Source organism: Symphalangus syndactylus, chromosome 9, assembly GCF_028878055.3.
Source record: "Symphalangus syndactylus isolate Jambi chromosome 9, NHGRI_mSymSyn1-v2.1_pri, whole genome shotgun sequence".
In the NCBI taxonomy this organism is placed as follows: Eukaryota; Metazoa; Chordata; class Mammalia; order Primates; family Hylobatidae; genus Symphalangus; species Symphalangus syndactylus.
In genome coordinates this window covers 35,466,877-35,490,126 of record NC_072431.2, presented here as the reverse complement: position 1 = coordinate 35,490,126, position 23,250 = coordinate 35,466,877, and the positions used below count along the sequence as shown (strand labels likewise).

Genomic DNA, 23,250 nt, shown 5'->3' with positions numbered 1-23,250 from the left:
TTCGGTATGTCTGTCTCTCTGTGTCTCTTTTCTTGAAATTAAATATAATAGAAACAAGAATATTTATCCCTGAGTTTCTCACAAGGCAGATTTAGTTGACTGCATCCTTGTGGTGTTTATATAATATATTCCTATGTCACTGACATTTTCTGGAAGTTGTAATTAGATCTAGAGGTTTGGATTCAATTTTGATTCTGGAGGAGAGAGGTGAATCTACTTCAAACATCAGTGCTATGATAAGCCACACTGGAGACTGAGGCATAAAAACACGGATGCATGTTTTTGTATATTTCTTAATTGTAATTTTTTTCCACAGTATGAGTTTAAAAATATTGAAGAATCTGAAAGTATATATTAAAAATCACATTTAAGATTGAACATTTTATTTATACCTAAACTTAATTTCTTATCATTTTACTTTTCTCACTTTAATGGAAGAAATCTCACCAGTAATATTTTCATTAAAACCATTACCAATTACCCATTTTTTAAAAAACATAAAAATATGAATATAGAAATGCACATATTCCCTTTTGATTCAGGCTCCAATAAAGCTCAGCACAGCTGCATTAAATTATTTATCTTGATTACTAAGTGTTTCACTTGTCTCATCCCAACCCTAGCCCTGCCATAGATGTATGTTCTTCTATTGGGAGGCACAGAATGTCTGATTCTCCCTCTTTTTGTGATGTTACATCCATACATAAATTTATCAGGGTTGAAAAATGGTGATAGCCTATCAGTCTTTCTTCATTTATTAGCTGGAAAATGTCTATGATGAGAAATGTCTCATTGACTATTTGGTTAACCAATTCTGTACAGAAAAGGCAGGATATTTATTTGCAAGCTTTAGAAATAGCAGTCAGTTCACTAGCATACTGTAGTAGTTACTAATTAGGTTTTTTGTTTTGTTTTTTCTATTTGGATCTTTGAGAAGTCATGGATTTAAACAGATTTTATGTATTTCAATATATTGCAGTTATCATTCTTATCGATACTTAAAGCATCCCAACTTTGGCTACTGGAGGTGTCTTCAAGTTGGCCCCTAGATCTTTCACACAAACTCTATAATCATCATGGATAGTTTCCTTCATCATCTGGTATGGCAAGACAGTCTAGTGTCATCTTGTACATTTCCTGCCCCAGATATGGATGACTTCCATTTTTTAAATTATGTAATTCAAGGTTCCTAAGCTTTAGTTCTTAAACACCATGCTTTCAATATCAACATATTCAACCAGCAGGGCTGAATGAAGCTTCTAAAGCAGCCATCATGTTCAACCATGCAATGTATTGTTATCAGCATTCTGGCAAACTGAAATTCTGTGTGCACTGAAATTCTCATGCAATCTTGGTCAATCCTAGACTAGATATAGAAGGGTAAACTATTCAGCAGTTTAGATTTTCAAAGCCTATTAATGAGCATTCTGCTTTTCAAAGCCAATTTAACATAAAATTTATGTAACTAATCGTCTAAAATAGTTCATAAATTGTTATGCTTGGATCTTTCAGGCTCTTAAGTTCCTAGGAAAGTATCTTAATAGTAGTAGATAATCACAATTCCTCTTTAAAAAATAAATGGTCCATTTGTAATCTAACTCGCTCAATGAGAATAAAACAGATTTACTGTGATTAAGATTTTGAAGTAATTGATATGAATATATGAAGATAAATATCATTTCTAAGTTGTGTGCAATTATTTCTCAACAAAAAATTAAATCTTAACTTTAAAGAACTGCTATAACGACATCTTTTGTAATTAAACATCAAAATGTTAGTAAAAAGCCTTAAATTCTAAGGACTTTATAATATTCAATTTTTATACCTAAATACAAGGAATTTTTATTAAACAAATGAAATTAAAAGCTGAAAAGATTTTCTCCCACAAAATATATTATGCATAATATTCTAATAATGAGAAAATGACATGCAGCTGCAGTAAATTCATCAAGAGTATTTCTTAATAGGAGGGACAGACGTCCGCAATTAACGTTCTTCTGCAATTTTCATTAGTTCTGGGATGAGAAGGATAATCACAGGCAAGCGTTTGACATTCCAAAAACACTTTCCGTTAAGTAGGGCATCACTACAGCTGAAACTTGAAATTGCATAGATCTTTTTTTTTTTAAACTTTAAAGGACAAATGGCTTTTTTCTTATTATTAATGCTTGTTTCCTGATTGTGGTAAGAATAAACATTTAATTTTCAAAAATCACACAGGAATCTTTGGAAATGGACTAACACTCAACAATATCTATACGGAAAGCTTATGCAACAAAGGTCAATAATTATTTTTTACTCTTCAATCACCTACTCTATTATGACGCAGGCACCGTTTTAACAGTTCTTCTGCCATGTCATATTTTGCTGATTGAATGTAAATATCAGCAAGTAGCAGCCAACTCCTCTCAAACTCTTCAGCATCAATAGCATTCCAATTCATTTTCGCAATACGCTTCAGCTGGTTTCTGGCTCGTGGAGTCTGTTTCAAGATCATATAAGCCGTTGCCATTCCCAAGAGTGCTGGGATATGCTCCTTCTATAAGAAAATAAAATTTTAGACCACAAGATGCACAAACATAAATGCCCCAAAAACATACAGAAAGCAGAAAATGCTACATAAGAACTAGTTTGTGGATTCTATTTCTAGCTCCATTACAGATAACTGTGATTACAGGTTATTATTTAACACATCAAGTACCCTCAAGCTACTGCGAAGAAACTTGGTCAAGCACTGTGTGGTCAAGATAATTGAAGATAATGACAACTATTCAGATGCCATATGCACACAATTCCAAGAATTAGTGAGACTTCATCTTTAATGGGATTCAAACAGTCATGTTTTAGTTTTGTATAGAAACAGAAAAAATAAAACTCTATTTCAGTAAAATCCTTATTGGGCAGTTCGTATTTCAGATTTAACATTCAGGCTCCTTAGTTCTTTCAACTGTCAAAGACGAGTAACAATTTACCTGCAGATGATGGTCCTTACCCATTATGACTTCTATTGCTTTTTTCCCCCTCCCTTCTCCTTTTATCCAAAAACCTCTTCTCCCAAGAACGTTTGAATAACAAAATGTTAAAAATAAGGCATATAATTAATTAACCACTTGGAAAGTATACGAAATAAACTAATGCCTTAAAATATGCTTTTAGATTTGGAGTCTGCAGCTTCCTGAAACAATCTATATGATATTCTTTTGGATAGAGTTTGAAGTCAGAGAATGTCACTCTGTGAAACCAACAGGTTAATGAGAACTCATATAAAATGGAGGCCATTAGTAATCTACCCAGACAACTAACTTTCATAAGCAATAATGTGTATGTTCCTGATTAAGGTAGGATGCTTCTTAAATTTCAGCAGAGGGATTATGATGCATTTATAAAGAAAGAAGCCTCAGCTTAACATACAAATAAAGGGGCCAGGCGGGCAGCTCACGTCTGTAATCGAAGCACTTCGGAAGGCTGAGGCTAGTACATAGCGAGACCTTGCCTCAACTAAAAATAAACAAGAAAAACTAGCTGAGTGTGGTGGCCGGCCCCTGTAGTCCCAGCTACTCAGGAGGCTGAAGTGGGAGGATCTCTTGAGCCTGGGAGTTCAAGGCCACAGTGAGCTACGATCGTGCCACTGCACTCCAGCATGGAAGACAGAATGAGACACTGTCTCAAAATAAAAACAAAAACAAAGGGTAAGAAATTATGACTGAGGAATGGTGATACCATTACTATAATAAAAGTATACTGTAAGATAGCAAATTTGGGTAACTCATAAGGAATATGCAAAAGGAGAGTGGTAAAATGTTCAATGTCCAATTGATCTTTGGAAGTAAGAAATAACTCTGGAATAGAGAAGGGCAATACATCAGGGTTTTATAAAAACAGCTTTTAGAAATATAAAAACTTCCTTGCCTCAAATTCTATATCTGTCAATAAGCTTCCAAGATATAATCTGTTCCTCTAGGTAAGGGGTGGCAAAATGGTTTGAGTGTCAAATCCAACCAATTGGTTGTAGATTATGAAGAAGTGTGGGATGTTACCAATTACTGAGGCTCACCCTCTCCCCACCCCAGCCCACCTCAGGTGGGCCAGGAGAGGAGAGAAAACAGAGGCCTGCTATGCATTTGTCAGCCAGGTCCTAGCACAGCCTAAGAGGAGGAGAGTCCTATGAAAAGGTCCCACATTCCCCCTATACTACACAATTAAAAATAACCTCTTATACTTTGAGTTTGATTAGAATGTATCGGTTTTTCACAACTTGATCACTCCTGAGTGAACTGAATAACAGTTTCTAAAAGCAAACCTGAGTTCTAATCCCTGCATTACGTCTTTTTTTCTGGTGCAGACATCCTAAGACCTACAGCCAGCTTCTCTCTGTCTCTCAGTAACTCTAAATTGCAGTAACTTTAGATTGCAAAGGACAAGACTCGGATGTGGACAATACAGCTGTATTATAAACATCTCATCTTTATGGTTCAAGGTGATGCAATGAAAGCAAGTGGAAACACTTTAGCTTGGGCTTAATACATCTTCCAGCATTTCTTCCATGATTTCCTGTCACATACCTCTTTTTCAGTCCCTCTGAATGACACATAGGATTGTGAACATACCCTGTGTTTTTCTGCCTCCCTGACTTTGTTCACATTTTCCTCTTCCTCTGAAACACATTGTCTTCATTTCTGCCTGTTAAAATGCAATTTATCTTGGTTCTTCAATCATACCTGTTTCTTAAATCCTAATTTTTCTTTCTTTTTTTTTTTTTTTTTTTTTGAGACAGAGTCTCGCTCTGTCGCCCGGGCTGGAGTGCAGTGGCGCAATCTCAGCTCACTGCAAGCTCCGCCTCCCGGGTTCACGCCATTCTCCTGCCTCAGCCTCCGAGTAGCTGGGACTACAGGCGCCCGCCACCGCGCCCGGCTAATTTTTTGTATTTTTTAGTAGAGACGGGGTTTCACCGTGGTCTCGATCTCTTGACCTCGTGATCCGCTCGCCTCGGCCTCCCAAAGTGCTGGGATTACAAGCGTGAGCCACCGCGCCCGGCCTAAATCCTATTTTTTCTTAAATCATACCTTCTTTACAAAAGGGTCTCCCAACTCTCCTTATACTGTCTCCTACAGCATTTTTATTTGCAATTCTAGTATGGAATGTAAAACATTTTGCTTTGTATTAAGTCATCATAGTCAGTATGCTTGTCTTGTCTTCCGTAGACTATGGGAAACTTGAAAAAAGGGACCATACATTATTTATCTTTGTGTTTCCCACTATGCTTAGCACTCGCTGGCTGCTTAATGAATATTCATTATATTGAATACATGCAGCCTAGAAGTTAAAAGAAAAAAAAGTGAGATAAAATTTGATGCTTATGAAACTTCAGCTCATATATCATTATCTTTTGAATAATATGGTTAGTAAACAGATCTGAAGATAGTATTTTACTAACCACATATGTAAGGATGATTTAAAAAAATAATGCAGTCTTATCAACAGAAAACAGGAATAGTCTTTCTAGGAAATAGCTGTAATATCATCACTGCTTTTGGCTTTTTTTCTCTCTTAAACTTCACAGTAGGGATAACAGATTTAGTCAAGATAAACTTTCTCATTGTTATGAGATAGAATAGCACATCACAGCATTCGGTAGCTATGGCACCTGACATGAGACTGTGCTTCCTCATGTTCCTAGAGATTCTCTTAGATGTACATGATTGCCCTACTTCTGCTCTGCTTTCATTCAGCAGCTGTCATCCATCTGCTCCACAAAGCCAATTCAACAGAGCATGACCCCTGAGCACATTACTTCAATGTCTGCAGAAGGGCCTTGCTTTGGAGGGTTGCTGCTGCCATGCTGTCCTGCTGTTTTATTCCAAGTGCGGTAATAAAGCTGCCATCTAGGATACTTGTACCCAAGCCACAACAACAGTTGCAGGTCTCCCAAACCCCTGACATCTCAATCTCCTCCAGGGCCCTGAAAGGTGAGGGGAAAGAGATCACTGTCCGGGACTTTGGATAGTTTATTGCTGCCACTGTGACCACTGAATCACAAGAAATCACAGCAAAATTCTGTATGTCCTCTGAGGACATAAAATGAGTTTCCGGTGGCCTACAGCATCATTGAATGGAAGAACAAACATGAAATCCAATGAGTATGCTTAGAAGTAACTATTACCAACTGCTGATGGGAGGGTATCTAGAATTCCTTTCTTAGTATCAAGCAATTGAAGAAATAAAGTGCTGTGTGAGGGAAGGAAAAACAGTATCTAGAGACTAAGAAAAAAAGGTGGAGGAGGCTGAGGTAGGTGGATCACCTCAGTCAGGAGTTTGAGACCAGCCTAGCCAACATGGCGAAACCCCTTCTCTAATAAAAATACAAAAAACAGCCAGGCATGGTGGCAGGTGCTTATAATCCCAGATACTCCGGAGGCTGAGGCAGGAGAATTGCCCGAACCTGGGAGGCGGAGGTTGCAGTGAGCTGAGATCGCGCCATTGCACTCCAGCCTGGGTGACAAGAGCAAAACTCCGACTCAAAAAAAAAAGGAAAAAAGGTGGATTCAAGCACAGTGAAAAGAGAAGAAAGCCTCTGATTTTGTAAAATAATACTATGAAAATAACAAATATGAAAAGATTGCAGGAAGTTATTTCAGTGTTGCTAAAGAATATCATTATTTGTATGACTAAATTATAAGCTGTCAGTATTGATCTCATGTAGCTATATAGCTGGAAAAATTCCAAGTTCATGTAAGTGAAGAAGTAAGATATCAGGGCAGCCAGGTGTTTATTTCCACTTAGTAAGTTAATCTTGGCTACATCTACAACACAGAAATTCTCCAGGGGATAAAGTGGCTCCCTTGAGAATTAACTTATGTACTTTTGAAGAATTCCGTTTCTCTAGAATTTAACATTCCAGTAGAGAGAAATATATCAACAACACAACAAAACAGTAACATTGTCTCTTCTGCCAAGAAGGGGACATTGTGTATGCCCAACTATATATCTAATTTTTAATAAAAGTTAGGTAATTAGGTCAATCTTCAGAAAATAAACAACTAATCAAAATATATGTTTCTATATTACCAAATAAAAATAGCATATGAAGCTGAAAAAGGAAATCCACTAACCTCAGATGCTGCTATTTCAGTGAAGGTATTTAATGCTTGTTCAATATTAGATTTCTGTTTGGTAGCCATTAAGCAATAGTTTTCCATTATGCGAAGCTGTACGTGACCCTGAACAGTCTGAGGTTTTAGTTCCTTAAGAAGTTTTTCTGCTGTTCTTACTGCCAATTGCACAGATTCTTGCTTCTCAGTTGAATTACTGTATATAATTAAAAATAAATTACTTCTGTCTCTTACTCATGATACAACTCATTGAGATTAGAATCAGCTTTTGTAGACAAAAGCTCTGGGCACTCTTTTATACTCTTTTTGTCACTCATTTAAAAGTAATCTTTTGTGAAGAATGTCACTCATTCTCTTCTAATACAAAGCAAAGCACAGTTACAATGCATTTTAAACAAAATTAATATGGACTCAATAAAACACCATTAAGCATTAATTTCCTCTAGAATGAAGACAAAAGTTGGACAATATCTACATGTTGTAAATGTGTGCATTCCAGCAAATATAAAACTATAAGTAGAATCATAAAATTGACATATATCTATTCAAAAAGTGAAAGGAAAGAAAAAAGTGACAAATACTGTATTATTTCATTCTATGTTTAATCCATTTTACACAGAGGAAAACTGAGGCTCAAACAGGTAAAGTAATTTTCTAAAGGTCACACAGCTAATAAGTGGTAAACCTAAGACCTGAATCTAAGTTTATCAGACATATAAAATCCACTCTGTTCTCCTCACCACATTGCCTATCAGACTCTCAGAAATTATATATGTGTCAAAAAGTAATTTCAAGTGCAATTTGAATATTTAATAGCAATTTTATTTTATACACACACACACACACACACATAAATATACATAAATCAATTAATAAAAGGAAATTAAACACTCAAAGTCCAATCACTAAAGCTACTGGTCGTCTTCTCAGGCCTTAGGCTTATCTTGCCTAAAACATGTCACGCTGTTGACTACCATTTCAAAGTTCTTCTCCTTTGGCTTCTGTAACACTACACGGCTCTAGTTCTCTCTTTCCACCATGCTGATTGCCCTTTTCTGACCTTCCTTCCTCCCCCAGACCCCTTAAATGTTAGCAAGCTTAACATTTAGTTCTCAGATTTTTGTTACTTCACTCTACCACTCACAAAGAGACCATTCATGGAGTTCCAACTATGCACTCTGCAGATGTCTCCATCTCTATCCCTAGCTGTGACCTCTCTGAGTTTTGGTTTTGTATTTTGAATTGCCTGCAGAGGATTTCCATTTGAATAGCTTATAGTTCCATAACAGTAATGTTACCTCAACCTTCCTAAAACAACTATAAACATGCCACTTCCCTACTCTAACTGGTCTCGGTAATCCAAGCGTTAAAATCTGTTGTTGAAATCTCTCAGCAATCTACCGCTAATTTTCTCCAGCTCCTCCGTGCATCATCTCCTGAATACTATGCACTGCTATGATTCCTAATGAACTCTGACAATACTTAATATCTATTTAAATCCATTTATGTTTAGTTGCAGATTGAAAGGTTTCAGGTGTTGTCTTGCCTCTTAAGTAAATTAAACACTCCTGAAGGCAGGAACTACCTCTTATATTCCCTTTATGTCCTAATACATTCCCCACATGGCTTGCCTGAATCTGAAGAGAGGACAAGCTACTAATGCAGGTTGATAAATAACCATTGACTAGCAGTATACCACACTAACAGCAGTCAGGACTCAGTCTAAATCTTGCCTCCATCATTACTATCACATTAAACAAGTTGACTCAGCTTATTCTGCAATACTGTTGTAGAAAACAAATGAGATAGTGCGTAGAAAGTATAGAGGACAGGGTCTGGAAAATAACTACCATTTTTTTTTTTTTTTTTTTTTTTTTTTTTTTTTTTTTTTTTTTTTTTTTTTTTGAGACAGAGTCTCGCTCTGTCACCCAGGCTGGAGTGCAGTGGCAAGATCTCGGCTCACTGCAAGCTCCGCCTCCCGGGTTCACGCCATTCTCCTGCCTCAGCCTCTCCGAGTAGCTGGGACTACAGGCGCCCGCCACCACGCCCGGCTAATTTTTTTGTATTTTTAGTAGAGACGGGGTTTCACCGTGGTCTTGATCTCCTGACCTCGTGATCCGCCCGCCTCGGCCTCCCAAAGTGCTGGGATTACAAGCGTGCGCCACCGCGCCCGGCCTACCATTTGTTAAGTAGTTACTATTATTGTGTGGATAATTTTTGCTATAGTTGTCAAATTCTACAATTAGGGGAGTGTCTTCCTAGCATGTCTATTATTATTTAGGAAACCTAAAAGCATTTCATGCCTGTTTCAGAGATAGTTACATTAGCAATAACTATTCTATTGAATAACTATTCAATTTGCTAAAATAACTATTCTCTGAAACAGGCAATGAAATGCCTATTTATTTAATTTATTCATCTGACCTTTCATTATTGCTATCTTAAATTTAGTTCTTTTGTATAGTATCCCTGTTTATTATCTCCAACAAGTGTTTTTTAAAAAAGGATAATATGTCAAATAACTCACCCCAGGTCTCCATCCAGGTTTTCAAATACTTCACCTCCAATAGTTTCATTATCTGGATTCAAACAGATTTCTATCATATTATAAAGGGCATTTTGGCCCCAGTCACGATCTTTCCGAGCTTTATTAAAATGTCGAAGGGCATCATTTGGTTCTCCAGTGTACCTTGTTAGATGTTTAAAAGAATTATTTATTTCAATCACTGACTACAAAATTTATATTAGTTTATAATCTGTCTGGTAAATAAAACGGTTGAATTATTTTGAAATGTACATTTTTTTTACTACAAAGAAAAGCTTATTCTACTTGATTTACAATGGGAAAAAAATCATGTAGCATTTATTTGTCAATAGATTTACCAAAGATACAGTCCTTTACAATACTGAAATCCTGGTTCCAATTTTGCTCTGGAGTTACGTTTCTCAGCCATTGAGAAAAATCTTGGGACATCCTCGAGTTTTCCACATCTTCTTAGGAGATCAATCAAACGAGATAATGTCATATAATTATCTAGAAACAAATAATACTTCAGATATAGGCAACATTTTATACTGTTTCTTTTGTTCGTTATAATTCTACTTCATTAGAGTATAATTTACTTCATATAAAGTACATTTTAAATATAAATAAAAAATGCCTCAGGGTATAAGTCCCTAAAGAGGCTGTATGGCCAACTAGATGATCTACTAAATAATATAGTTTGGGCTAGGCTGGTCACAGTGTCTACATAGGCAAATCTAGAAAAATGCATATTTCTTGTAACTTTTCTATTGTTTGGGGGACCAAAACCTTAGAGAAACAGCCCCTACCTAGGTAATCTAGACTTCCAACTGTGTAGTTCAGGAATACCAATTTAATTGCACAGGGCAAGTTCACTGTCGGTCTCTGAGAACTCCTCTCCTACATACTGTTGCTAGGAAGGACTTGGGAACAGTACAATTGACAAATAATGTATGGGGTGGGCAATAAGAAATTTTTCTCCAGTCTCTCTTTGATATGTACATGTAGCTAACATACCATATGCTAGCTTATCATACTAGAACCTTAGCATATTAGTCCCCATATTTTAATCCTGTTTCACCTTCTTCTAAAAAAAATTCATTCACTCATTCATTCATTCATTCCTTTGATCTCAGGTATAATTTCCTGGCAGGTTCCTAGAAAGCCTTCTTCCAATTCTATCTAGTTCTCTCTTATCACTAACAAACTAAGCTTTGAGAATAATTTAATAAATCTTTTTTAGAATTGTAAAAATAATGTATAGATACTATAGAAAATAAGGAAAATATATACATAAAGTACAAAGAAAAAAAAATCACCATATTTCCAGCTAGAGATTAGCACATTTTAGTGTGCTTTCTTTCATATATTTGAAAACCAACCTATATATAAATGTAAGCAAAGATATGTATTTCTTTGTTTTATATTCATACAAAATCGATGTTTATTCAAATATATACAAAACTGGAGTCACATTGGGGTTTTGATTTTCATCGGTTTTGATTGGTTTTAATGTTGATTTTGATGAACATTAAACAGTAAACATTTCCCAATTGTCATTAAATAATCTTCTAAAACATGATTTTTAATGGTTGCATAAGGGCCTACATACTGATGATTCCCATTATTTCTTTATAGTGGTGTCTTTTAGATGTTTGTGTGCTCAAGTTTCAGTTAGCACAGGACTAGGGATTGGTAGGGGACTTGTAAAAACCCTTAAATAAGCTATTCTGAACATGTTCTTAGGTTGAATTTCTAGAATTAAAACACACAAACAAAAAAGCTTGTTTTAAAGCTATTTATCCTTGACTCTATTTTGCTATTTGAAAAGAGATGATACCATGTAATTCAGCAACTTTCCTGAGTATATACCCAAAAGATTAAAAGCAGAGACTCAAACAGGTATTTGTACACCAACGTTTATAGCAGCAACCTTCACAACAGACAGAAAAAGTGGAAAGAGCCCACATGTCCATTGTGTTTGAATAGATAAAATGTAGTATGTACATATAAAGAAATATTGTATATTATATGTCAGCCATAAAAAAGAAGAAAATTTTGACATACACTACAACATGGATGAACTGTGAAGACATTATACCAAGTGAAATACGCCAGACACAAAAGGACAAATGCTGTGTGATACAGCTTACATGAGGTGCCTAGAATAAATTCATCAACACAGAAAGAATGATGGTTGCCAGGGGCTCCGGGAAGAGGAATGAGGAACTGGTGTGCAGACTTCAGTTTGGAATGGTAAAAACGTTTTGGAGATGGATAACGGTGATGACTTACATAACAATGTGAATGCATTTAATGCCACTGAACAATACACTTAAAAATGGTTAAGATGATGAATTTTGTGTTATATATGTCTCACCACAATACAAAATATTCTTTAAAAAAAGAACTTTTGGAAACACTGTATCTACTTAATTACAGGATGTCAAACAAATACAGGTTGATAGTATCATTTGTCCCCTTGACACACAATCTTGGGTCCAGAGATTTTGTACATCACACCTTTTAGCATCACTAAAAAGGGCACAATAAGAATATGGTTTCAGAAAAAGACAACTCAAATATTGGTCTTGTATTTTAGCTATGTGAATTCAAGCAAATTACTCCAATTCTTTGAGTCCAATATACTTATTTTCTTAAAATAGGATTATAATACTGACTGTAGAAGTGCTACAGAAATAAAGGCATGAAAAATATTTATAAATTACAAATGTTATTAATAATATTTATACTTCCAAAAATTTTGATAAGAAATAGAATAACTACCCCATAAGAAAGCCACAGCATCTGGAAACTATATTGGATTAAGCAAGAACTAAAGGTTAAAATTTCGGATTAAATTTTTTTTGCATGATACTGCTAGTATTGTCAACATTGGGAAGGCAATTTCTTGAATATTTCTTATATACTATTGGAATGTATTCATTATTAGTTCAAGTTATAATTACCAGTGACAGATTAAATTACATTCACTTGTCTTTTGGTTAACCATGACATTTGACAGAAGGCAAATTTCTGCACTTAAGAAATCCATTAAAAACTAAAATGTATATTACCTTCTAAAAAACTTAGCTGGTCCATCTTTATTGATGAATAGTAGGAAGATATCAAAATAGTTATAGGGTGATGAGATGTGGCAAGCATGCAGTGCTATGGTATGGTATGACAAAGCACAGGATTCTTAACTTTGCCTGGAGGAGTTGACCTTTGAGCAGCCTCAAGGATAGGAGGAAGATCTTACTAGACAGACAAAGGCATTCCAAGTAGCAGAAGGCATGCGCCAAGAGGGAAGCAGAGAACAGTGTGGGGAGTGTTGGTAACTTTGATATTACTGAAGTGGAGAAAGAAGGATATGAAATATAAATGGTCAAATAATTTGAGGCCATATTATTATTAAAATAATGCTATGATTTTAGACTTTATCCTGAAGCACTAACTTAAATTTTAAGCAAAGGGATAGCTTTTGATTTTTAGAACTGATATGCTAGTCCTATGACGACCTGGAGCAGCCAGAACCTAGAGGCTGGAAGATGAGTTGGGAATCTGCACTAGTTCAGATGAGAGGTGATAAGGGTCTTCATTAGAGCAGTGGGTTAGGATACGACAGACTGGATGTGTTAGCTAGCTACCAAGCAAACAGAACTGAGGAGAAACGTTAACCAATTAGTATGAAGGAAGCAGAAAGCTCAAGGCGATCTGAAGATTCTGAGAGAGAAAAGGGGCAATCTCTCATGAGAGCAGTAATTAGATCTAGAAGAGGAATTTTTCAACTACTTAAATTAGGTCAAATTTGTACAGTACATTTCTGAAATAAGCTAAAATAGAGCCTTAATCTAAAGTACAAGATGAGTTACTGAGGATAACCAATAATGTATGCATAAAATGAACGGAGATGCATATGTTTCAGAGTAATTCCAACAAAATAGATCTGTGGATAAGTACGTAAGAATAAAGCATACAACACAAGATTAAAAACTCTTAAGATTAAAAATATCACATAGACAATAAAAATTTACTTAAAATTTTGTGGTTGTTTTTGAGACCGAGTCTCACTCTGTCACCGAGGCTGGAGTGCAGTGGCGTGATCTTGGCTCACCACAACCTCCACCTCCCAGGTTCAAGCGATTCTCCTGCTGTATTTTTAATTGACTTGGTGTTTTACAGTCATTCACTGATCCAGTCAACCAATAAACACCTATGTTGCCACATCCATGTGCGTGGCATTTTGTCTGATATTGGGAATATGGTGTGATCCCTGAACTCGAGGAGTCTACAGTGTAATAAAGAACACAAATATGCACATAAATATTTTTAGTAAAATACTGTAAGTAATAAAGATGTATGGACAAAGTAACCGAGGATTAGGGTTACCAACTCATCCCAGTTTGCCTGTGACTTTCTGTTAGCATGGGAAGTCCTGCATCCAGGAAAATCCTTCGCTCCGAGGCAAATCTAGGATGGTTGGTCATGCTACCCAGCATCACATAAGACATTTTTTAATGTAGGTGGTGGTAGTGGGATGCAGATTTACTGTTTCATTTTCCCCCAAGAGGGATATATTTTAGATTATGTGTTTGGAAAGAGAAAAGGGATAAGGAAGCTAAAGTTCATTTTAGGCAAAAGGAAAAAACCCAAGCAAAGACTTGGAAGCATGGTTGTATGTCATTTGGTGTTGCTGGAGTACAAGATCCTTATATTGCATTTATTAAAAAATTGCTTTTATATTTGTTTACAAAAAGTCCAAAGCAGCCAGTCTACTAAGCCAACTTTTTGGGAAAAAGGCTGCTGCCAAGTAACAGAAACTTATGTGAAACAAAACCCACAAGACACATGAAGACTTCTTCAAATCTTAGAAAACTATAATGTGTGAGATTCTTCAAATCCTAGAAAACTGTAATATTTTTAATGACTTAAAAATATTCACAATGGAAGAAGTCTGTTTTTTAAAGAAATAAAGTTAGATCATTGTCTCAAAGGGAAAGACTGTGAAATGGGAACAGCTTGAGATAGAATGAAAATATTATGTATATTACTTTTAAATGGTAGTTTAGAGAAGAGGAATAAGAGAAAACAGTGTGGAACACAAGGTAGAAATGGCAGGGAAAAAAACGACACAGGCCTGAAGAAAATAAAAGTAGGTTTGGGCAATGTGGGTGGCAAGATGAGCCCATATTTTGGACCCAGAGTGAGTGGAAGAGGTGAGATGGTCAAGTAATTCACGGCATTCTTTTAAATAACATCTGAGTATACTCTGGAATAGACAGGGCAAAAAACAAATGAAATGGCCTGTGGTAGTCCCAAAATTAAACAAATTTAATTTATTTAATTAAAAAAATTAAATAGTAAAAATAATAAAGAGAAAATGTTGATATTACTGTAAAAAACAGACCATATTTTCTCCTTTCAATTTTTGTGCTCACTAGGGATATTTTATTTCTAAGTACAAACTGATGTTCTCCAAATTCAAACATCTTTTTATTAAAAGCATTACTAGAGGTAGCCTGTAGAGCATATCTAGTTCTTTGAGTTGCCCTGCTTAAAGGATTGCCACCTCTATGTCTCTGAGGCTCTAACCAGGCAGCTCTGACTGCCTAGGGCATCAGCCTGAGATGAAGGTGGTGGGGTTTAGAAGAACTGAAACACAGCTCTAGGACTTCCTCTGCCATTTCAAACTCTTTTTAATAACACAGGCAGTAACATACAGTCATGTATTAGTCAAACAATTCCCACCTCTCTTTCTTCTTCTCCTCTTTCCTCTCCTCCCTCCATCCCTGCTTCCCTTTCTTCCTTTCTCCCTCACTCTTCTTTCCATCCAGTATTTGTCGAGTACTAACTAGGCCAGATATTCTTCTAAATTCTGGAAACAGAGCAGTGAAGGGCAACGTTTCTGGTCACTTGATGCTTCCATTCTATGATTTATAGTTTTTTGGTTTTGTTTCACAAGGGCTACACAACACCCAAAAATCCTAAAGCCAAACCCCAAAAATCCAACTGAACAGAAAACAGGATAAAGGGACAGAGAGCAAGAAGTGGTGCTACTTGATGTAGGCCAGTGAGGGAAGGGCATTCTAAGGGAGAAGAGCACCAGAGCAAAGGCACAAAAGAAAATGAGGCCGCAGCCAGATAGACCTTTGGGAGCAGCATATTCCGGGAAGTGGAAACAGCAAACAAAAAGGCTCAAGGCTGTAATTGGCTTGGGCTTTTGCCTACCTAGTTTCTGTTGTCCCTTTCTTCTTTACTACCAGAATTCTGATTTTATTCTAGAGGGTATTAGATTCAGCTAAAAGATAACATTTCCCACCTTCTTTTGCAGCCACGGAGGTGATACTACAAAAAAAGGGCTTTTTTTGTTTGTTTGTTTTGTTTTTAATAAAATGACGATTTGCTGGTTGGGAAGCCCTTCTGCCCAGCTCTGCACCCACCTTCCCCATCTGGGCCCTGGAACATCAATGCCCAGCACTGCGGTGGTCATCTTGAACCATGAGGTGATGCTCAGGCAAGTCAGGGTAATGACGTAGAACAAAAAGAGAGAAGGCTCTGGTTTCCTGATGATACTGTGGAACCGCCATGCCAGTCCCTACACAGTGTACTTTTAGATTTCTTTTACAGAGAGAAAATTAAAAGCCGTGATTTTTAGCCTAGAATTTTCAGGGGTATCTCTGCCATTTTCAATGAAAGCATTTCTAAATTCTTCATAGGCTAGGGATGGAAACACAGATGAGTTATGACGATGCTGCAATAATCTACGTGGAAGATGGCAATGGCTTAGACCAGGGTGGCAGTAACAGAGGTGGTAAAAAGTGATGGCATTCTAGGTATACTTTGAATGTAGCACTAACAAGGATTTGCTGATAGACTGGAGGTGATATATGAGAGAAAGATAAGACAAAGGTTAACTGTGAGGTCTGGGCCGGCATAACAGTGAGCAGTGATGCCAGTCACTGAGGTGAGAGGTGGGGGTGGAGCAAACTTAGAGGCGAGGGAAACATCAGGTGTTCTATTTTGGACATGTTAAGCTTGAAATACTCCTAGACATCTGAGTGGGAATGCAAAGAGGCAGAGGTGTACATGAGTAAGGGCTGCAGATAAGTGTTTAGGACACATCTGTACATACATGGGATATAAAGCCATGCACCTGGACAAAGTCACCTAGGGGGTGAATATATAAAAAGAAAGGAGGTTCAGGAACTGAAGCTACGAGTGTTCTAATATTTAAACATCATACAGAGAAGAGAACTCCAACAAAGGAGACTGAAACAGCAGGCAATGGGGCAAAAGAAGAACTGAGTGAGTTTAGGATCTCAGAGATAAATGAAGAAAGTCTTTCATTGTGGAGGGGGATAAACTGTGCCAAATATGATGACAGGTCAAGTTGGCAGAGAACTGAGAACTGAATCTGATCTGGCAGTATGGGGGGTCACCGACCACATTGCAGAAGTGACTTCCCTGGGGTGCAGCAGTGGATGAGACAAAGTGAACAGAGCATGTTTGAAAATCCTTCACAGAAAATTTGTTGTCGAGAAGAACTGAGGAAGGACATAGTAATTGGGAGGGGATGAGAGTTAAGAGTTGATTTTTATTGACTGATTTATTTACAGCAGGAAGATGTCAGCACAGTTATAAGCTGATTAGAAAAAAATGATAATTCAAGAGAGAGACCTGTAAGAGTAAAGCCCTTTTTTAGGTGAGAAGCTGGCCACAGGCGGGATCATAGGCCTGGGGAGGACAAAGGCTGAGGGGTGGGTAAATTTGGTGACAAAGAATGGAGAAGTTCTCTTCCGGGTACAAATATTCTTAGTGAAGTAGGTGGCAAGGCTTTTAACTGTGGGCAAGAAATGGGTCAAGGGTGTTGGAGGTTTGAGGAGACAGGAGAAAGTGGGAAAAGTAGTTAGAATCAATGAATTCATTCTTGGAATACAGTAGGATTACCAGGTTTGTGCTCATAATTTAAAGTGAGACCAGTCAACAGTGTTGCAATTTCCTTATAGCCATTTCAGCTACTCAAGCCCATGTGTGGAATAAGCAGACAGTCTGATTCAACTAGGGACAGAGTTTGCCCGAGGGCATAACCACTAAACAGAAGAAAAAGGAGAAAGGGAGGGGTGACTGCACTCAAAAAATACAATCAGTAGGTATTTACCTGGCTTACGTTCTAAAAGCTGCTGTAAATGAAACACTGCTTGTTCATAGTCTTGTTTTCTGAACATGAGATCAGCCATCATCTATAAAGATAAAAGTTGGTTCTAAAAATAATGCCATGTATTTTATACAACATATTCTTCCAGTCAAGATTTAGCACTAGAAAAATATAGATGATAAACATGAGGAGGGGGCAGCATTTTATAAAAAGGAGGCATTTAAGATTCAAGCCCACCTTGTGCAGAATAACTTGCAGATCAGTGTAACAGAAGATAATCAAGGATGTGAAACGGATTGCTCTGCTTGCAAAATTGTATTTTTAGCAAAAAATATGTTTCTAGCAATTGTTTTAAAAACAGAAATTTGAAAGGAATTGCACACTCTATGTGCTGTTGTAGAAAAGATACCTCACTGGACCTGACTAAAATAATAATGAGAAGATTCAAAAACAAAACAAAATTTAAATCATAACTATTTTGAAAAATTAAAAATGAGCAAGACCTACTGATATTTTTCTTATTATGTGTTTAAAAATGCAGATTTCATATATTTTTTAACCACAATAACTTTAAATAAACCTCACAAAATGTCATCCATGTAGCTGTCTGCAAAGCTAACAAATATTTTAGCCCACATAAAAATAAGAAAAAATAAAAAACTCTATTCAAAACAGACCATCTTAGACTGATAATATGAAGTTGTTTTTTTTCCCCTGTAACTCCAAAAATTCCACCCAAACTCTTAAATTTGTCCAGCATTCCTAGGTACTTAAAAGTTAGTTCTTAGCAAATTAGTGTTACCACATGAACTCCACCTGACCAAGCATCCCCTTAGGCATAAATAAAAAATAACTAGACCCAAAAGGCATGTAAAAGCCTGACCTAGGTTTATCTTTCTTATAAATAAAATCCTAATGATTCTGAGTCTTTATTGGTAAAATGTAGTAATGTTAGAAAAATGTTATTTCTTCCAAAAGCCAACGTGAGCCATGCCTCAGCATCTAGTAGTAGTTCCATGGGGTAAAATTTAAAACTTATAAAACACAACTGCTTTTATTGTACTGAAGTTCCTTGGACTGACCATGGTAGCAGCTTCATTATCCTGGTCACTCTGAAGCAGTAGAGCACACTGCCGCAGGCAGGAATCAGGGTCATCTTGTGCCAGGTATAATCGTGCCAGTTCCAACATAATCTGTAGAGCAAAAGGCTAGATTCATCAGACACTGTATAGAATAAAAAGTCAATGAGGAAAATACGTGGGCACAGATTAAACTTTAGTTGACCAAAAGTCATTGCAATAAAAATGCCAAGTATAATAGCCAAAAAACCAAAAAAACTGTATGTATACCCATCTCTATTTTCTCTTACACTAGAAAAAAAAAAAAAAAGAGAAACAGGTAGTAACTCACTTCAAAACTAGAGAGACATAATGCATTGTGAAAGGAACACTGGTCTTAAAACCAGGAGACTGGATTCTAGTCCCAGCTCCTCCATGACAGGGCCAAGTCAGGTCCCTTCTACCTCTCTTAACCTGCTTTCTCATTTGTAAAATAAAAAGCTTCAAGCAGATAATCTGTAAGGTATGCCTCAGATTTAAAAGTAGGATTCCAACTCCTTTAGCCACCACTGAAAAAGGTATCTGTTTGGTTATGCCTTGCTAAAGGTTGTTTTTGCCCTTTATCTGAAAAAATTATATTAATAAAAATGTTCAAACTAGTCATTAAATTCTAGAGGATAGTTGTCTTTTGTACACGATCACTTACTTAAGTTTAGCCATTAATTATATTCAAAAATTAATAATCTCTCCAAATCCTCTCAGATCTTGACAGAGTAAAAACATTTTAGTTTTTATATAACCAGTCATATACGTAAGTGTGCTACACCAAAACTATCTTTACATTTATTCTCCCACTGTGCTATATGAGGTCATAGATTGAACCTAGCCATTTTTGCATCCTTAGTACTAAACGCCAATTGAAATACAGAGTGTACAACAGCTGTTTAGTAAAAGGAATTGAATTATCTAAATCCAGGTATTTGTGATTGAGAAATTATTTTAAATCATTTTAAAATTAATTTATTTTGATAAATTAAAATTTAATTGATAAAATAAATTTGAAAATTATTTAAATTATTTTGATAATTAAAAACAAATATTAAAACAATTTGCAGGTTGCTTTATATCACATGTTCCATTACAGTTTTTAAATTGTAATGTTCTGCCAGGCGCAGTGGCTCACGCTTGTAATCCCAGCAATTTGGGAGGCCGAGGCGGGCGGATCATGAGGTCAGGAGATCGAGACGATGGTGAAACCCCGTCTCTACTAAAAATACAAAAAAATTAGCAGGGCGTGGTGGTGGGCGCCTGTAGTCCCAGCTACTCGGAGAGGCTGAGGCAGGAGAATGGTGTGAACCCGGGAGGCGGAGCTTGCAGTGAGCCGAGATTGCGCCACTGCACTCTAGCCTGGGTGACAGAGCGAGACTCTGTCTCAAAAAAAAATAAATAAATAAAAATAAATAAATAAATAAATAAATTGTAATGTTCTTTTTTCTTTCTTTTTCTTTTTTTTTTTTTTTTTTTTTGAGACAGGGTATTGCTTTGTTATCCAGGCTGTAGTACAGTGGCATCATCATGGTTAACTGCAGCCTTGACCTTCTGGGCTCAGGTGATCCTCCTGCCTCAGCACCCCGAGGAGCTGGGACTACAGGTACATGCCACCATGCCTGGCTAATTTTTGTATTTTTTAGTAGACTGGGGTTTACCCATGCTGCCTAGGCTGGTCTTGAACTTCTGGACTCAAGTGATCTGCCTGCCTTGGCCTCTCAAAGTGCTGGGATTACAGGCATGAGCCACTGCATCCAGCCTTAAACTCTAATATTCTTAATGTAAGGCATCATGTAAGATTTTGAAAGTTTTTGAGGAATAATATTAATCTTTTAACTTGTATTTTTGTTACATTTCTTTTTAAATCTTCTATTTTTTTATTTCATTTTTTGAGATGGAGTCTCTCTCTGTTGCCCAGGCTGGAGTGCAGAGGCGCGATCTTGGGTCACTGCAACCTCTCCACCTCCCAGGTTCAAGCGATTCTCCTGCCTCAGCCTCCCAAGTAGCTGGGATTACAGGAGGCGCCCCCCACCACGCTAGCTGATTTTTGTATTTTCAGTAAAGACAAGGTTTCCCCATGTTGGTCAGGCTGGTCTCAAACTCCTGACCTCAGATGATCCACATGCCTTGGCCTCCCAAAGGGCTGGGATTATAGGCATGAGCCACTGCACCCTGCCTACATCTTCTTTTAAAATAAGCTGGTAAAAATTTTACATCTGAGGAAATTAGAAGACATCTGGAATAAAAGGTCCTGAACATTTTATAAAGGTACTGACCTTACTATCTGTTTCACAGTGAGCCAGCGCCTCTCTATAAAACTTAATTGCTTTCTCATAGTCTCGCTGAGCAACAGAGTGTTTTGCAATCTCTGCACAAATTTCAGCTGCTAAATGTTTCTGTGCAGGAACTGCATCTGGCTGTTCCATCTGAACACGTTTTAGTACCCGAGCTTGTAATTCTCGAGCCTAGAAAAAATCAGTATAAAAGGGAATAAAAAAAAATAAAGGAAATTAAATTCTCCATAACTCACACACAGCATAATTTTACAGATTTATTTAAACATTATGAACCCTTGATCTAAAAAAGCCTGATCCAAAGAAAATGTCTTATTGAGATCTCAAGCATCCCTTGTTTGCGAATGAGCCAGCATGCATGTTATCTTTCCAACAAAACACTTATGGAATTACTGAGTCTTTTCCCACTGTTACAAGCATGTATATAGTAAGTTCACTAAGGAGGAAATACAACCGTGAAAAAAATACAAAGAGGTGGGGCCTTCCTCAGGGTAAGAATGTAGAGTAGATTGTTATATTGGAAGAATATCAGCCTTTCCACCCATCCATCTGGTTTCTGGAACATTGAGATCTCCTTTAATAAATGGTAAGAACTCCCACGTTTTAGGTCTTCAAAAATAAAATTTATGTTTCAGCTACACATAATGATTCACTAGTGAATGCATTCATTTAACAAATAGTAAATGCCTACCACATGCAATATATTATGCTACACACAGGGCACCCTTCTGGGGAGTCTTGTCAAAATGTTAGCTAACAATTGCTTTGAAACAGGTTTTCTTTTTTTTTTCTCAAGCCAGAGGTTTAGAGTCGTAACAGCATTCTTTTGCAAATGAAAGAAAAATATAAGTATATAGCATGTGGTTAACATTAATACTGTCTCATGAAATTTTTATTTTGGTTATATTAATATGTGTTTCAGTATGTCAGTATATGTACCTTTGTGTGTTTTGGATTATACACATGCATACGTCTGTTCATGTTTTTACATAGCTATACACATATATACACACTCGTGCATGTGCTCCTAGTAAAAAACCTGAAAACAATTGGTTTAGATAGGATGATCTCTGTCTTGCAGGAAGGCATCCTTGCATCCCTCAATTCTTGTACCTCTACACATCAAGATGTCCTCCTCTGACATCACTTAGCCATTAGGAAAGTAGAAAGCAGGGAAAGACCCCGGGGACCATCCCTAGCACCTCAGGGGTAAGGGTACCATCCCAAGGACACAAGTTTCCAGGTAGCGGCCTCCAAGAATTTTGTTAAAGATGTCCCATCACTTATGGCCCTATACTGTTTTACATCTGGACTCTGGATTGCAAGTGTAAGAAAGAAAGTAAAAATGAAAGAGAAAGTGGAACAAATGCTGGTGACAGAGCCCCCTGGCAAACTGCTCCCTGAGGACAGTTGTCCCTTTTCCAACAAGTTAAGTGGAAAATGCTGTTACCATGGGAGTACATAATAGAAAATCTAATTCAGTCTTGGAAGTCAGGTGAGAATTAAAGAATGGTTAGTAGTTACACTCTGGTGAGTTGGGGAAAAAGAGATGGGATGAAGAGATGGAATGGCTCATAGGCATTAGGAATCACGTGTGAAGGAAAGAGAATGAGGGATACACTGCTTGATCAAATAATTAGAAGAAGAAATGGCTGGAAAGATACAACAGGTAAGCCTGTTAAATAATCTACATTTTATCCTAGAGCCCACGGAAGCTACTACACCATGTTTTTAGGCATTGGCATGACAGGATCAGGTTGCCTTTGGGAACCATCACCCTGGTGTCACTGTGAAGAACTGACTAGAGGGAAATGAGCTGGGATCAATCAGGAGGCTACTTCAGGACCGTAAGCAAGAAATAACGATGGGGTCAGCTAAAAGATGACAGAGAGGGCTACGGAAATGTGGAGTTATTGGAAAAGTCTGAAATATTTAGAAAGCAAAATTCCTAAGACTTATTTCCCTAAATTTACCATTTCTGTCACTGCCAAAAATGTTTAGCAACTTTGCAAAAACACTATGATGGAACCCCTAAGTTACATAATGTGGAGAATTAAGC

The 23,250-nt window shown here is 36.9% G+C and overlaps 1 protein-coding gene across 7 annotated transcripts in view; it reads right to left on the bottom strand.

Annotated features, from left to right (window-relative positions):
* Window positions 1–23,250, bottom strand: part of TTC21B (tetratricopeptide repeat domain 21B) — a 98,093-nt gene that overhangs the window by 24,338 nt on the left and 50,505 nt on the right. For all 7 annotated transcript variants that reach the window (XR_010113655.1, XM_055291915.2, XM_055291918.2 and 4 more), the window contains 7 exons: window positions 21,174–21,362; window positions 18,874–18,984; window positions 17,795–17,876; window positions 9,993–10,143; window positions 9,637–9,798; window positions 7,110–7,305; window positions 2,315–2,539 (listed from right to left, as the gene is read on the bottom strand). Coding sequence is in view for 6 of the 7 variants with exons in the window: in XM_055291915.2 (XP_055147890.1) it covers window positions 2,315–2,539; window positions 7,110–7,305; window positions 9,637–9,798; window positions 9,993–10,143; window positions 17,795–17,876; window positions 18,874–18,984; window positions 21,174–21,362 (1,116 nt within the window). In the remaining variant the exon portion in view is untranslated. The remainder of the gene's footprint in view (window positions 1–2,314; window positions 2,540–7,109; window positions 7,306–9,636; window positions 9,799–9,992; window positions 10,144–17,794; window positions 17,877–18,873; window positions 18,985–21,173; window positions 21,363–23,250) is intronic.